At 38.7% G+C, this 14,682-nt stretch overlaps 1 protein-coding gene across 7 annotated transcripts in view; it reads right to left on the bottom strand.

The window, feature by feature from the left end:
- LOC138739254 (disks large homolog 2-like) overlaps window positions 1–14,682 on the bottom strand; it is a 784,112-nt gene that overhangs the window by 432,365 nt on the left and 337,065 nt on the right. For 6 of the 7 annotated variants that reach the window (XM_069890958.1, XM_069890959.1, XM_069890960.1 and 3 more), the window contains 2 exons: window positions 12,073–12,126; window positions 9,331–9,381 (listed from right to left, as the gene is read on the bottom strand). In XM_069890958.1, the coding sequence (XP_069747059.1) occupies window positions 9,331–9,381; window positions 12,073–12,126 (105 nt within the window). Of the gene's footprint in view, window positions 1–9,330; window positions 9,382–12,072; window positions 12,130–14,682 lie in introns of those variants that run through there. The other variant, XM_069890964.1, reaches the window with a different exon arrangement.

Genomic DNA, 14,682 nt, shown 5'->3' with positions numbered 1-14,682 from the left:
GACCCATCCAGCGCAGCTGGATCTTCAGCAGCGTGGACTCGATGCTGTCGACCTCTGCCATCTCGAGTACTTCGACGTTAGGGGTGTAAGCGCTCCAATGGATGTTGAGGATGGAGCGGAGACAACGCTGGTGGAAGCGTTCTAGGAGCCGTAGGTGGTGCTGGTAGAGGACCCATGATTCGGAGCCGAACAGGAGTGTTGGTATGACAACGGCTCTGTATACGCTTATCTTTGTGAGGTTTTTCAGTTGGTTGTTTTTCCAGACTCTTTTGTGTAGTCTTCCAAAGGCGCTATTTGCCTTGGCGAGTCTGTTGTCTATCTCATTGTCGATCCTTGCATCTGATGAAATGGTGCAGCCGAGATAGGTAAACTGGTTGACCGTTTTGAGTTTTGTGTGCCCGATGGAGATGTGGGGGGGCTGGTAGTCATGGTGGGGAGCTGGCTGATGGAGGACCTCAGTTTTCTTCAGGCTGACTTCCAGGCCAAACATTTTGGCAGTTTCCGCAAAGCAGGAAATCCTGTGTTATTTTACTTATTGGTGTGAGGTTTAATTTCCAGGATATATGTTGAAAGAAAGCACCACATTGTCATATTGTTAATTTGACTGCTTTTCTGAATATCTCAATACATGTGTATTGCAACCCAAATTAAAGTCTATTCTCTATTTAACCTACATTGTTCATAGAACCCAACCAAAAATCTATAAGATTTCCATCTTCATTTTCAAAAATACATCCACCAAAGTCATTGATTATTCCATTAACGAACATTTTTAAAATTTACTTTCAGAATCTGGTCAACACTGGCAAAATCAGCTATATTCCCCATTCCCAATTATCCTTCAGAAAGTGGTTGAGAGCTTTCTTCTTGATTTACCACCTTATTAAGGGCAGTCATTATTCAAGACCCTAAACTTGTCCATTTATACAGTAAAGATGCAGGACCAACAATACATTTCCAAGTTGATGGTATTCTTATATGCTTTCTGCCCTTGTCCTTCCTGGTGGTACATGACACAGATTTAGATCGTGCTACTGCAGTAGTTAAGGTCAGTGACTGTAGTGCATTTTATAAATAATGTTCATTGCATTTATTCTGTATTTCAGTTATTTGGTTTCTGGACCAAGGTTATTTTTAGGATTATAGCCAAGAGGTATTGACAAAACCCAAAATTAGCAGTGTAAATGTGTTATCAATGTATCATCTCACTCCGACAGGGTGTGGTACCCACCTGTTTCAAACAGGCTTCATCAAAAGGTGTCCAAGAAGGGTGTTTTAACCTATCTAAAAGATGATCGACCAGTGGCACGCACATCCACAGTTTGAGAGGCTGATGTTGACGCATATCTGCTCATATCTGAGCAGTGACATGGATCCATCAATTTGTTTAGTGGAACATCAGTCCATGGCAGATTCAATCTCACTGGCTCTACACAAAACCCTGGAACACCTGAACAGCAAAGATGTAGGATTTTCTTTATTGATTTCAGTTTGACATTCAATACCATCATCCCTTCAAAACTAATCAGCAAATTCCAAAGTCGAAGTCTAGGTACTCAACTGGATTTCCTCACCTTTGAACCCTAGTCAGTGTGGAATGGCAAGAACATCTTGACAATTTGCATTGGAGCTCCACAGGACTGTGTACTTAGTCCCCTGCTCTATTCACTTTACACCTATGACTATGCAGTTCATTATAACAACACCATTAAAATTTGCTGGTGATATCACTGGACTGGGCTGTATAAAAAGGGTTTGAGTCAGCATACAGAAGAAAGATTGAAAAGTTGTCTGAATTGTGTACTAACAACAACCTCACACTCAGTCATCATGACCAAGGAACTAATTGTAGACTTTAGAAAAGGAAAACCAGAGGTGCATGATTCAGTGATCATGGCAGGGAATCAGAGGTGGACAAGATGAGCTCATTTAAATTCCTGGAGTCACGAACTCAGAGGATTTTTCTTGGACCCATCATACTAATGTCATTGTGAAGAAAACATGTCAGCACCTCTACTTCCTCAGGAGTTTTTGGAGGTTTGGTATGTGATAGGGAACCTGGGCAAACTTCCACAGATGTGTACTGGAAAGTGTGCCGACTGGCTGCCTCACAGCCTGGTATGGGGCCACCAATAACAATGAGCAGAAAGTCCTGCAAAACAAAGTTCAAAGGTCCCTTTTATTGTCATGTTATAATACATTAAAAATGTAAGATACATGATGTATTTCAACTTTATCTACATAAAGCAAACAAAGAGTTGCCATGGCCAAAGACACTGAATGACCACGGATTTACCTCCAGCAGTCCCGCAGCCTCTCCAGTTCCATAGAACATTATAGCACAGAAACAGGCCACTTCAGCCCTTCTAGACTGTGCCAAACCATTTTCTTTTGCCTAGTCCCACTGACCTACATCCAGTCCATACCTCTCCCATCCATGAACCTGTCCAAATTATTTTTAAATGTTAAAATTCAACCCACATTCACCACTTCAGCTTGCAGCTTGTTCCATAGTCCCAACGCTCTCTGTGCAAATTTTAAAATTTAATTAAAAGTTTTAAATTTTAAATTGAGATATACTGCACAGTAACAGGCCATTTCACCGCATGAGTCGAAGCTGTCCATTTTACACCCAATTGACATACACATCCAATACGTTTTGAATAGTGCGAGGAATCTGGAGACCCCAGGAAAACTCATGCAAACAAGGGGAGAATGCACCAACTTCTTACAGGCAGAGTGGGATTTGAACCTCAGTTCCAATTGCTGGCGCTGTGAAAGCGCTACACCAACCGTGCCACCCAGGTGAAGAAGTTCCCCTAATTTTCCTCCTAAACTTTTCCCCTTAATCCCTGAGCTCTGGTTTGTATCTCAACTACCTTCAGTGGAAAAAGCCTACCAACATTTACTCTGCCTATCCCCCTCATAATTTTAAATACCTCTATCAAATCTCCCCTTAATCTTCAATGCTTCAGGGAATAAAATCCTAACCTGATTAACCTTTCCCTGAAACTCAGTTCCTGAAGCCCAGGCAACATCCTAGTAAATCTTCTCTGCACTCTTTCTATCTTATTGATATCTTTCCTGTAGTTAAGTTACCAAAGCTCCACACTATACTTTAAATTTGGCCTCACTAATGTCTTATACACCTTTATCATAACATCCCAACACCTATACTCAAGACTTTGATTCATGAAGACCAATATGCCAAAAGCTCTCTTTATACAACCCTATCCACCTGTGATGCCACTTTCAGGGAATTGTGTATCTGTATTCTCACGTCCCTCTGTTCTACCACAATCCTCAGTGCCCTACCATTTACCATGCACGTCCTTTCTTGGTTTGTCCTTTCAAAATCAACACTTCACACTTGTCTGCATTAAATTCCATCTGCCATTTTGCAGCCCATTTTTCCAGCTGGTCCAAATCTTCCTGCAAGCTTTGAAAACTTCCGTCGCTGTCCACCAAGCCTCTAATCTTAGTATTATCTGCAAACTTAAAGTAGATGACAAACATCAATGGTCCCACCACTGATCGGCGAGGCACACCACTAGTCACATGCCTCCAGTTTGAGAAAAAAAAAATCTTCCACCACTACTTTCTGGCTTCTCCTGTCCAGCCAATGTCAAATCCAGTTCACTGCTTCATCGTGAATACGTAGCATATTAGCCTTCCTGACTAATCTCCCATGTGGGAGGCTTTACTAAAGACCATGCATACAACATCCACAGCCTTTCCTTCATCAACTTTGCTGGTAACCTCCTCAAAAAACTCTATAAGATTGGTTAAACATGATTGGCCATGCACAAAGCCATGTTTCCTATTCCTAATGAATTCCTGGCTATCCAAATAATTGTATATCTAATCTCTTAGAACAGTGGTTCGCAACCTTTTTCTTTCCACTTACATACTGCTTAAGTATTCCCTATGCCATAAGTGCTCTGTGATTAGTATTGGATTGCATAAGGCGGAATGTGGGTGGAAAGAAAAAATTTGAAAACTACTATTTTAATTGTACCTAATTGACTTGTTATGTGAACGGTTTCATAACACCAAAGGAAATGGGCCAATGACAATTTTTCTCAAGCAAAATATTTCAGTAACAATTGGGTCTAGAGCAGTGATCCTCAACCTTACCTTCCCACTCACATAACACCTTAAGTAATCCCTTACTAATCACAGAGCACTTAGGGCATTGGGAATACTTAAAGTGGTATGCAAATGGAAAGAAAAAGGTTGACAATCACTGTCTTAGAACATCTAATAATTTACTTACTACTGATGTGAGGCTCACTGGCCTATAATTTCCAGGGTTACTTATATAGCCTTTTTTAAACAACGGAATAACGTGAGGTATCCTCCAATCCTCCGACACCACACCAGTGCCTAAGGACATTTTAAATATTTCTGCAAGAGCCCCTGAAATTTCTACATTAGCATCCCTCAACGTCCAAGGGAATATCTTGTCAGGCCCTGGGGATTTATCTATCCTTATTTGCTTTAAGACATCAAGCACCTCCTCCTCTTTAATCTGTACCTGTTCCATAACCTCACTTACTTCCCACCACTCTGTGCCTATTTTCTGAGTGAATACAGATGAAAAAAAACCATTTATGATCTCTCCCATGTATTTTGGCCCAATACAAAGCCCACCACACTGATCTTCAAGGGGACCAATTTTACTCTTTATATAACCTTAGGATGTGCCTTCACATTCTCTGCCAAAGCAACCTCGTATCTTCATTGTAGCCTTCTTGATTTTTTCTTGAGGTTTTTCTTGTTTTTTGTATACTCCTCAAGTATCTAATTTACTCCTTGTTGCCTATACCTGCTATATACTTCTCTCCTCTTCAAACCAGATCCCAAATATCCCTCAAAATCTTTCATCTGGACAGGAACATACAAACTCTGTACTCTCAAAATTTCATTTTTGAAGACCTTCATCTTGCCTCGCACATCCTTGCCCGAAAACAATTTGTCCCAATCATGACGAGCCTCCATGTCGATGCATCATGAAGAAGGCTTGCCAGCAGCTATACTTTGTGAGGTATTTGAGAATATTCAATATATCATTGCAGACACTTGAAAACTTCTACAAATGTACTGTTGAGAGTATTTTGGCTCGTTGCATCAATGTTTGGTATGGAGGGTCCAAGGACAAGAAAAAACTCCAGAGGGTTGTTAACTTGGCCTGTGACATCACAGGCACTAGACTTCACTCCATCAAGGACATCTACAAGAGTTGGTGTCTTAAAAAAGCAGCCTCTATCCTCTGTACGAGTCCAAAGGACCCTAAAACTCAGCAGCAATAGATATTCACCATGACGAATAGTTACTTAAAGAAAAGTTGTTTTTAATTATCTTTAAACATGAAAACAATCAAATTTTAACTTATCTCTACTAACTTAACTAACTCAACTTAACCCCCTTCTAATTCTAAATGCACGTGTATGTAATGTATGTGTAAATTTAAGAAAAGTTCTTTGGTTCACAGTTCAATCTCACTTCTCATTCTTCCAAATTCACTGGTTGCAGGCAATTCTTATACTGTGCACAGAATTTAAAATGTATAAAGTTCACCAGGCTTTGGTGCTCGAAATTTACCACTCAGGAAGGTTCTCGTAGGGTTTGCAGAGAGAGATTTATCGTTCCAGGATTTCCACAACTGAGGTGCCACCATTAGTCACTTCAGTGTCTTGCTGATGAAACTTGCCCCATCAGGGTTCTCCAGATGATAACCTTTTTCTTTCAGGCTACCACAGAGTTCCTTTTTGTCTCGCTTATTCCAAAAGAAACATCAAACAGATAGTACTTCCAGCCATCTGCCGCTCTGGAGCTTTTGTTTCAGTTCCAACAAGCTTCTCCTGCTTGTTTCAGCTCTGACTGTTCAGTCTCTCTCTCTCTCTCTCTCTCTCTCTCTCTCTCTCTCTCTCTCTCTTGCAAAAAACCCCCCCTTCTCCAGCAAACTATAGAAGTTAGTCTTCTGCTCCCATCTGTTGTTTTTAGGTAAACAAGAACCCAGGAGTGACCTTTGAGTGAACATTTTGCAGAAAGGTCAGAAGTCTTGTAAAAATGTTCAACACAGACAACCTATCTCAAGTCCATTCATTTCATGACATCATTTCAATTAGCACCTACTGGTGAAATGTGCATAGCATTCTCCATAGTTTCTGTAAAGTCACTGAATATGAATTCTTCAGTATTTCAATTAAGATCTGTTTTAAAGTGTGTGTATGTATGTAACATCTATTTTTACCAATTTATCTCCCAAATACATCTATAAATATTACATCACATCTCAAAAAACCCCACCATCCAGGCCATGCCCTCCTCACTTTGTTACCATCGGGAAAAAGGTACAGGAGCCTAAAGACAAGCACTCAGCAGCACAAGGACAGCTTCCTCCCTGCTGCCATCAGATTCAAAAATGAACTATTGACACTGCCTTACTTTTTGTCCACTACTTTTTAAAATTTATTGTTGTAAAGTGGTTTATATGAATGTTTGCTCTATGATGCTGCCACAAAACACCAAATTTCATGACTTATTCATGACAATAAATTCTAATTCTGATTCTGAGCATAGGTGTGATATTTTCCCTGATGAGCAATGTCACTACTCCCCCTTTCATCCAACCTCCCCTCAACCCGTTCTATCGCATCTAAAGCAACGTAAGTCCAGAACATTCCTGCCTTCCTGCAACCAAGTTTCACTAATGGCCACAATGTCATAATTCCACATGCCAATCTACACTCTAAGTTTGTCTGCTTTTCCTACAATACTCCCTGCATTCAAATAGGTGCACCTGAGATGATTTACACCACGTACAACCTGTTGACTTTTCAATGTGCATGCAATTTTCACATCATCTTTTCTCTCCTCTGCTTCTCTATCTGCTCTGGCACTCTGGTTCCAATCCCCCTGCAAATCTAGTTTAAACCCACCAGAGCAGCAGTAGCAAACCTTCTTGCAAGGATATTAGTCCTCTTCCAGTTCAGATGCAAACCATCCTGTCGGAACAGGCCCAACCTTTCCTGGAAGAGAGCCTAATGATCCAGAAACCTGAAGCCACGTGTTAAGATGGATTATCCTCCTACATCTAACCTCTAGTATGTGGCACCGGTAGCAATCCTGAGATCACAACCCTTCAAAGTTCAAACCATCGGCAACCTGAGCACCAGATCCAAACCTGTGATATGATAAGGAAGCCTTCAGTGCTAAGGCCCCTTCAGGACTCCTTCTTGCCCTCAGCACCCTCTCAAATCCCAGTTTTGATACTTAGTTCCTATGAGCCAGACCCCAGCAGCCCACAGTCCTTCAACCACAAATTGGCAACAACCTCCTCCCTAATCCCCCCAGAGTCTCCAAGCCCTCATGGTATGCTGCCCAGGACAGGTGCTGCCATCTTGGGCACAGACCTCCAGGATTTAAACAAAATACTTTTCTTTCTCTTGTTGAACATAGATACGAGCAATGATACAACTGAGTGAGTTACAAGACCCCTTCAGAGGGCATTTGAGTGTCAACTACATGAGTTGCATCTGGAGTCAATGGCAAGCCTGATCAAAGTAAATGTGAATCAAATGGTGTTGGTAATTTGCTGAATATTGATAACAAGTTCAACAATCATAAAAACTCTTGGGACAAAGATATTCCATAGGTTCATTCCATTTTGATAAAAGAGTTTTCTATCCCTTTCCAGATCTTGCACAAGGTTCAACCATGAATTAAGAAACTCTCCATCTTAACCTTCCACAATGCTCACCTTTTCTCCAGCCTTCCAACCGTTTCTTTCATTTATTTGCATGTGTTTCATTATTTATTCTTGCTCTTCTACTTGCCAATGTTTCTTCAAAATCAACTTCCCAAAACTACAACCTCTACCATTCAAAAGGATAAGAAACCAAAAGCTACAAGTTTCCTTAACCCCACCACCCCTCTATCCCTTCCCTCCCAAGCCATAGATTTTCCTGGTTTAGAAATCCATTGTTGCTGTGGCCAATTCTTGGAAAACCCTTCAAAGCATTTCTGTGGCATAGCTTTCCACACAGGTCGAAATAAATAAATAGCAGCAGATGAAGAAGATGGTGCACAACCATCTACTCAATGCAAATTAATTCAGAACAGCCACTAAATACCATCCACATTCCTAAAAAGGATCATGATATATTTATTAGCTCTATTGCTATTTCTTTCTTAGTATTTTAATGTGCACACAAAATCTATCCTTTTTTTTTAATCCTGTGTCTAGTTTCATAATAATTTTAAATATGTTAATACTATTTTTTATGTGCCACCTCTCACACTTTAATTTTCTGGTGACACTGGGAGGCAAAGTAATTGCTCTGGATTGTAATGTCATATCTGTGAGTTTAATATGTGCACCCTTATTGGCTCTATCCAGATTTGATTTTTCCTTGATGTTATCTAACAATTGTTAACTGTTTTTTCTTTCTATTTAATAGCCCTTTTACATCTTCACCTTTGATTTTACTCTTCCATTATCATTCACTCATACTCTACCATTATCAGAATGCTCATCTATATTTTTGTGGAATGTATTTTTCCTGAATTCTACTGATATTTTAAATGCTGTCCGTCAATTATTTAATCCCTTTTATATAGAAATTATTTTATAGTTTTTTTCCCTTTGGTTCCAGTCTTATCTTATTATTGGCATTTATTTTTAATCTAATGCTTTGGACTTTGTCAATATGTTCTTAAAATTTTATTATTTTGTGTACACAACTTTATGGAAATTCTATTCAGTTCCCTCAATTAGATCATTTAAAATTTCTTCTGATTATTACAATAATCACAAAGTATGATCATCAATTATTAAATGTGCTCCCTGTTTAGTTTCGAAAGTATTCAAGAGAATGAAAATTTTATTCAAATATGTTGTGACTTCCGTTCAACCTTAGTGACATTGACATTTAATGCAATTAAACCACAAGTAACTGGGAAATGTTAGTTTTAAGTTGCCAATTTTTTGGCAAATAGAATAAATGCAAATAAAAATAACTACTGTAAATTCCAACATTACCAAAAGAATTATATAAATTTAAGCTACTATGCAGCTTATACTATCCCTTCACTTTTGTACAATTATTATTAATCCATATGCATTTTGTGAAAAACTGATATTAAATTTTAAAATGTACTCAGATTTTAAAAATTGATATAAACATTGCAAGTTTCATAATCCAATTACTTCAGTGAATTGCAAGAATAATCAACTGATATTTCTTAATTTGAAGCAAAAGAGAGAAACCATGTTCCAAACTGTGCAGTCAATAAGAATATGTAATAGAAACCATTTTAACTCACTCGTTCCAATGTGATTTCTTCAAATTCATATTCTATTTCTGTTCCATTGACCTAAATGCCAAAAAAGACATGAGAAATTAATTTAAAATGAATGGAGACATTTGCACAAGAACTGACCTGCTTTTCAATCATCTTGAGCCTTTAGAAAATGAGGTCAAAAAACATCTGAATATATTTACACTCTCAAATATACGCGTTTCCAAAAGACTTATGATGACAACACACATGCGTGGCTCAAGTATTGGAAACACTACACACATGGGTGTCTCAAGTATTGGAAATACTATGGATCAGATTGTCCTGGACATGGTCTTTCCATTTTCAGTAGCCATGGACTCTCTCTTACTTTTTGGATGCAGAAGGCTGGATGAGATGGCCTCTCTTAAGTAACAGGTTCCCCGTGAGACAAAGTTGGCAAGAAGGCCTCAAGAGTTATCAAAATTCCTTTATTGCCATGTAATAGTACAGAACATGTAATATTACCTGAAATTGCCTCTGCCTGCCATAAGGCAAACAAATAGCCACCATTAGTGTCGGCTGGCACCCCATGCAGTACGAGAGAAAGAGAAGCAAAAGAGAATCCCTTCAGGGTCACTGAGGGTCTGAGGATACACCTCCAGTGCTCCTGCAGCTACACAGACCCCTGTTAGATCCATCAGTAACTTGAGCTCCAGACTCAAATTTCCTACCCCATCAGCAAGTCTTTAGCATCCAAGCCCTTCTTGCCCTCAACAACCTCTTGAATCCCAAGAACCTGTCCCAGGAATGCCTGGCAGCTTTGGACAGCTGTAGCATTAACAATATTAACAGAGAATATGCATTTAAAAGTGAAGTCAGAGTCAATATAGCAGACAACAGACCCTTTGGTGCAATTATTCCATGCTGACCAATATGGTATTCTGGGCTCATCTTATGTAGCAGCAGTTGATCAGTATTCCTGTGAACCCTTATCTATAGATTTGTCCAAATACCCTTTGAATGTTGTTATTTGGTTGCTTCTACAGTTTCATCTGGCAGATCATTCCAGATATCTGAGTGAAAATAAATCTTTCAGCTCCCTCCTAAATCTTTCCATTCTCACCTTAAATCTATGCCCTCTTGTTCTAGAATCATCTACCTCAGGAAAAAAAGACGGTGTGCATCCACTTTATCCATGCCTCTCCCTCAAACTAAACTAAACCCCTCCAGGCCTGGCAATGTCCTGATGAATTCCGAAAGCTTCCGAGAGCTGGGTGACCAGAGCTGTACACAATACTGTAAATGTGATCTTACCAATGCCTTGCACAGCTGAATTATGAGTTCCAGTTTTGTACTCTCTCCCCTGCCCAAAGCAGGCAAGTGTGCAAACACCTTTTTCACCACCTTATCCACAAGAGCCGTCACTTTCAAGGAACTATGTACTTGTATCGCTATTTCTCTCTGTTCTACAACATTCTTCAATATTCTACCATTCACTATTTAGGTCCTGCCCTGGTTTAACTCAGGAAAGTGAAACACCTCATACTTTTAAGAGTTAAATGTCACTTGCCACATCTTAGTCCACTAACACAATTGATCTAGATCTTGTTGTAAAATTAGATAAAATTCCTTACTATCCCCTACATCAACAATTTTGGTGTCATCAGCAAACTGCAGGTTTGGACCTTGGGTCCAAATCCATACATCCTTCAAAGTCACCACACAGGTTGATGGGAGAGTTACAAAGGCATATGGGATGTTCTTTCATTAATGGGGGATTGAGTTCAAGAGTTGAGAGGTCATATTGCAACTCTACAAATCTTTGGTGAGACCACACACTGTGTTCAGTGCTGGTCACCTCATTATAGGAAGGATGTGAAAGCTATGAGAGGGTGCAGAGGAGATTTACCAGGATGTTGTCTGGATTGGGAAATAACTCTTATGAAGCAAGGTTTGCAGAGGTGGGACTTTTCTTTTTGGAGCATAGAAGGATGAGAGGAGACTTAACAGAGGTCAACAAGTATGTATCATGGTCAATGTGGTTTATGGTGTGAAAAATAAAAAATTTAAAAAAAAGAACAAGATTCTATTGCTGCTGGGTTTTGGGGTCCTCTGGGCTTGTAAGAGTATAAAAATGGCTTCTTCCTCTCTGCCATCATTTTTCTGAATGGACAGTGAACCACAGACGCTACCTCACTTTTTCTCTTCTTTTGCATTAATATTTTAAAACAGAATATTTACATAAATGTAATTTACAGCAATTTTGCACCTGAAATGCTCAACAATGCTGCTGCAAATCAATGAATTTTGTGACACAAGTTCATGACTATAATTTTTGATTCTAATTATCTATGGCTTTCCACCAATGCTGCCTGACTCACTGAGCTCCTCCAGCACTTATTGTGTTACTCTAGTTTTACAGCATCTTCAAACTTCTGTTTACCATTGACATCAAACATCTGGCTCCAGCCTGCAGTCCAAACTCACAGCTGTAACCTACAGTCAGGAACCCAAAATCTGGCCGCATTCTGTGCCTGCATCATGGACTCTGGTTTACACTTAGATTTAGGAGTGTGCTGGACCATCATGATTTCTGAACCAGCAGATGCTGCATTAACAAAGTTTTACTTTTAAAAATGGATTGTTCTCTCAACAGCCTTAGCATTAATTTCTTTAAGAATCTAAGTGTATTTGTATCATATGGAATGGTATTCAGCAGCATAAATTAGATCGTATTAAACACAATTAATGTAAAACAGATAATTTCTGAAGAGCTGTACTTACATAGGGGACTGTCTCCAGTGCTTCTGTATTGACAATAATGGGAGCAGGACTTGCCTGTATACAAACAAAAAAAGTCAACCTTATTGCTGGGTCAGTGTTAGAATCTAACAACATTTTTACTCTCTAAATGTCACCAATGTTGAAAATTAAGCACATTTATATCTTTGTATACGGAAATGGAAATAGTGGTGCTACTGTATACACAGTGCTGGTCCCACTGCCCAGTCTCCACACAGGCTTTAAGTGGCCTGTAACCAAGATGGCAGTGCCTGTGCGCAGCACCATGACATGAGGGGTTTCAGACTCCAGGGGTGCAGTGGGCCAGTGCAGGGACACCAGAAATGGGAAGATCATCCCTGTTGAGAGGGAGAAGTATGGGAGACAAGTATATGATTATACAGGAAAGGTCACCACAGCAGTGGACCAGCCAAGGTGAAAGACCCACACAGGCTGCGGGCTGTTGGTGACTTGTTGGCCTCAGGCACTGAAGGCTTTCTGATCGTATCCGAGGTTTGGGCCTGGAGCTTGAGTTGCCAGTGGTGCAGCTGCAGAGGCTGTGGGAGCGATGGACACTCACGGCCTCTGAATGGATTCTCTTTTGCTTTTTTCTCCTAGTGTTAAGAGCATCGGGCAATGCTCATGGATTGGTTTGCCTTATAGCAGACTCAAGTTGAAGTATGTCATGTATGTTGCAAATTATTATGTGACTATAAAAAGAAACTTAGTATGCAATACATCTACATTAGAAATGACCACGGAAATGAAAGAAACATTTTTAAAAAATAAGCCAATCCCTACTGAACATTTATTTTATTTTGCTTCTTAAATCGATACATTGATTTAATTATATATCAACCCTTCAATTTAATGGGAATTTTAATTACTTGTTGCTTTGTTCATGTCTAAAATACAACTCAGAATATGTTACATCATCCAGATAATCATAAAATATCTTGTTCAGAATCAAACGATGGACAAAGAGAAGGAGTCAATAGCAGGAGAATAGAGATTATGACAGACACTGAAATTGGAGTGTCTGGTCTACCCACATAAAGTGGATGACAGTTTACTAACAAATGTAAAGGCTACTCTACAAATAAAATTAACCTCATCAAAAGGTGAAACTTCAGTTTCACACTTGCATTAAAAGCACAAAATTATCAAATAGAAAATGCGGTCAGAGTTGCTGAATGTCTTTTTTTTTGTAAACTACGAGTCCTCATTGAGAAATGTTTCCTTTCAGAATAACAACTAATGAAAAATTCCCATTTTTCTTCTTCCAAGAAGTCTTGTCTGTGGTATTCGAGTCCTCAGGGTGTAGTCTATAATAATGAACTAACTCTACAATGTTTACATCATCCATCAGAAGAAGCTGAATACATTCCGATAACTTTCCTTGTTTTCTTTTGATCTTAATTATTTTTGAAATGTCTTATGGATGGAAATAATTTTTAAAAGGCATAATTTAGCATGCAACCATTAAAAATAGCAAAGAGAAACAAAAATTGCAAAAGCTGGAATCCTGTAGAAACAGTAAGTTGCTGGAGGAACTCAATGGATTAGACAGCATCCATGGAGAGAAATGTTTAGTCAACATTTTGGTTTGGGACCCTTTATGAAGATCATGGTTAAAAAAAGGTGATATAATATAGAAAGGAGGAAAAAAATCTAGGGAAGAACCATGGTAATTGGGTATCAGACAATAGGTGTGACTGGTGAAGAAACAGGTCGAGGTTATATTTCTACAGGCCTCGACCACAGGGGAGATGTTGGTGTAGTTCGAAGAGGTTGTAGTTTGTAATATGCTCTGTGTCTTTTAACTTTGGTGCAACTCAAAAAAAAATCCAATATTTAGCTAGAACATTTCATATCAAAGATAAAATGTGTCTTAATTTATGAACCAGTCGAAAATAGAAATAATATCATATTAATGTGAATTGTGATTTAACAATTATTCTCTGCCACATTTTAATTATATGGATTATACAATACTGAAAGACTCTGATAAAACAGTGGCTTCAGATAGATGCTGTGAAATCACATGAAATTATTAGTTAGACACTCCAAGTTACTCAAGAGTTAAATGCAGATAATAACTTTTTGAGATTTAGCTTCCTTAAAATAGCTTGATACATTGAAAATGGCAATATATAGAAGTGTAATCATTTACACACATATCTAAGATTATATTTTCTACCCAGTTGTTGCAAGTATCTTGATATCTATTTCTGCTACAAAATAACACCTGAAAATTATAGAATTGACTAATCCTTTCTTTCTCATTGAATATCAGATATAAAGCCATTTTTCTATATATAATCTAAATTGCTTGAAGAGAATAATTAAATTATATTTAAATACTTTCATTTATTTAGCAAATCACATAACCTCAGGACATCTAAGAGCACAATTGAGCTCATGGAGTAAATTTCAGGTATTTTTGCATCAACAAGAAATTTTGCCTCATATCTGCAAAACAGGATGGCAATCCAACAAGCCTTCAGTAATGCAATAACTTTTTATTGCCTCGAGTGGATCTCAACACAAAACACACCGACTCAGATAAGAGTCTTACTTCACAAAGTGATTTAAGCAAGACAATGTAATGTA

This window comes from Narcine bancroftii, chromosome 7 (assembly GCF_036971445.1).
Source record: "Narcine bancroftii isolate sNarBan1 chromosome 7, sNarBan1.hap1, whole genome shotgun sequence".
In the NCBI taxonomy this organism is placed as follows: domain Eukaryota; kingdom Metazoa; phylum Chordata; class Chondrichthyes; order Torpediniformes; family Narcinidae; genus Narcine; species Narcine bancroftii.
Note: the sequence above shows the minus strand (reverse complement) of the source record. Positions and strands in the feature narration are given on the sequence as shown.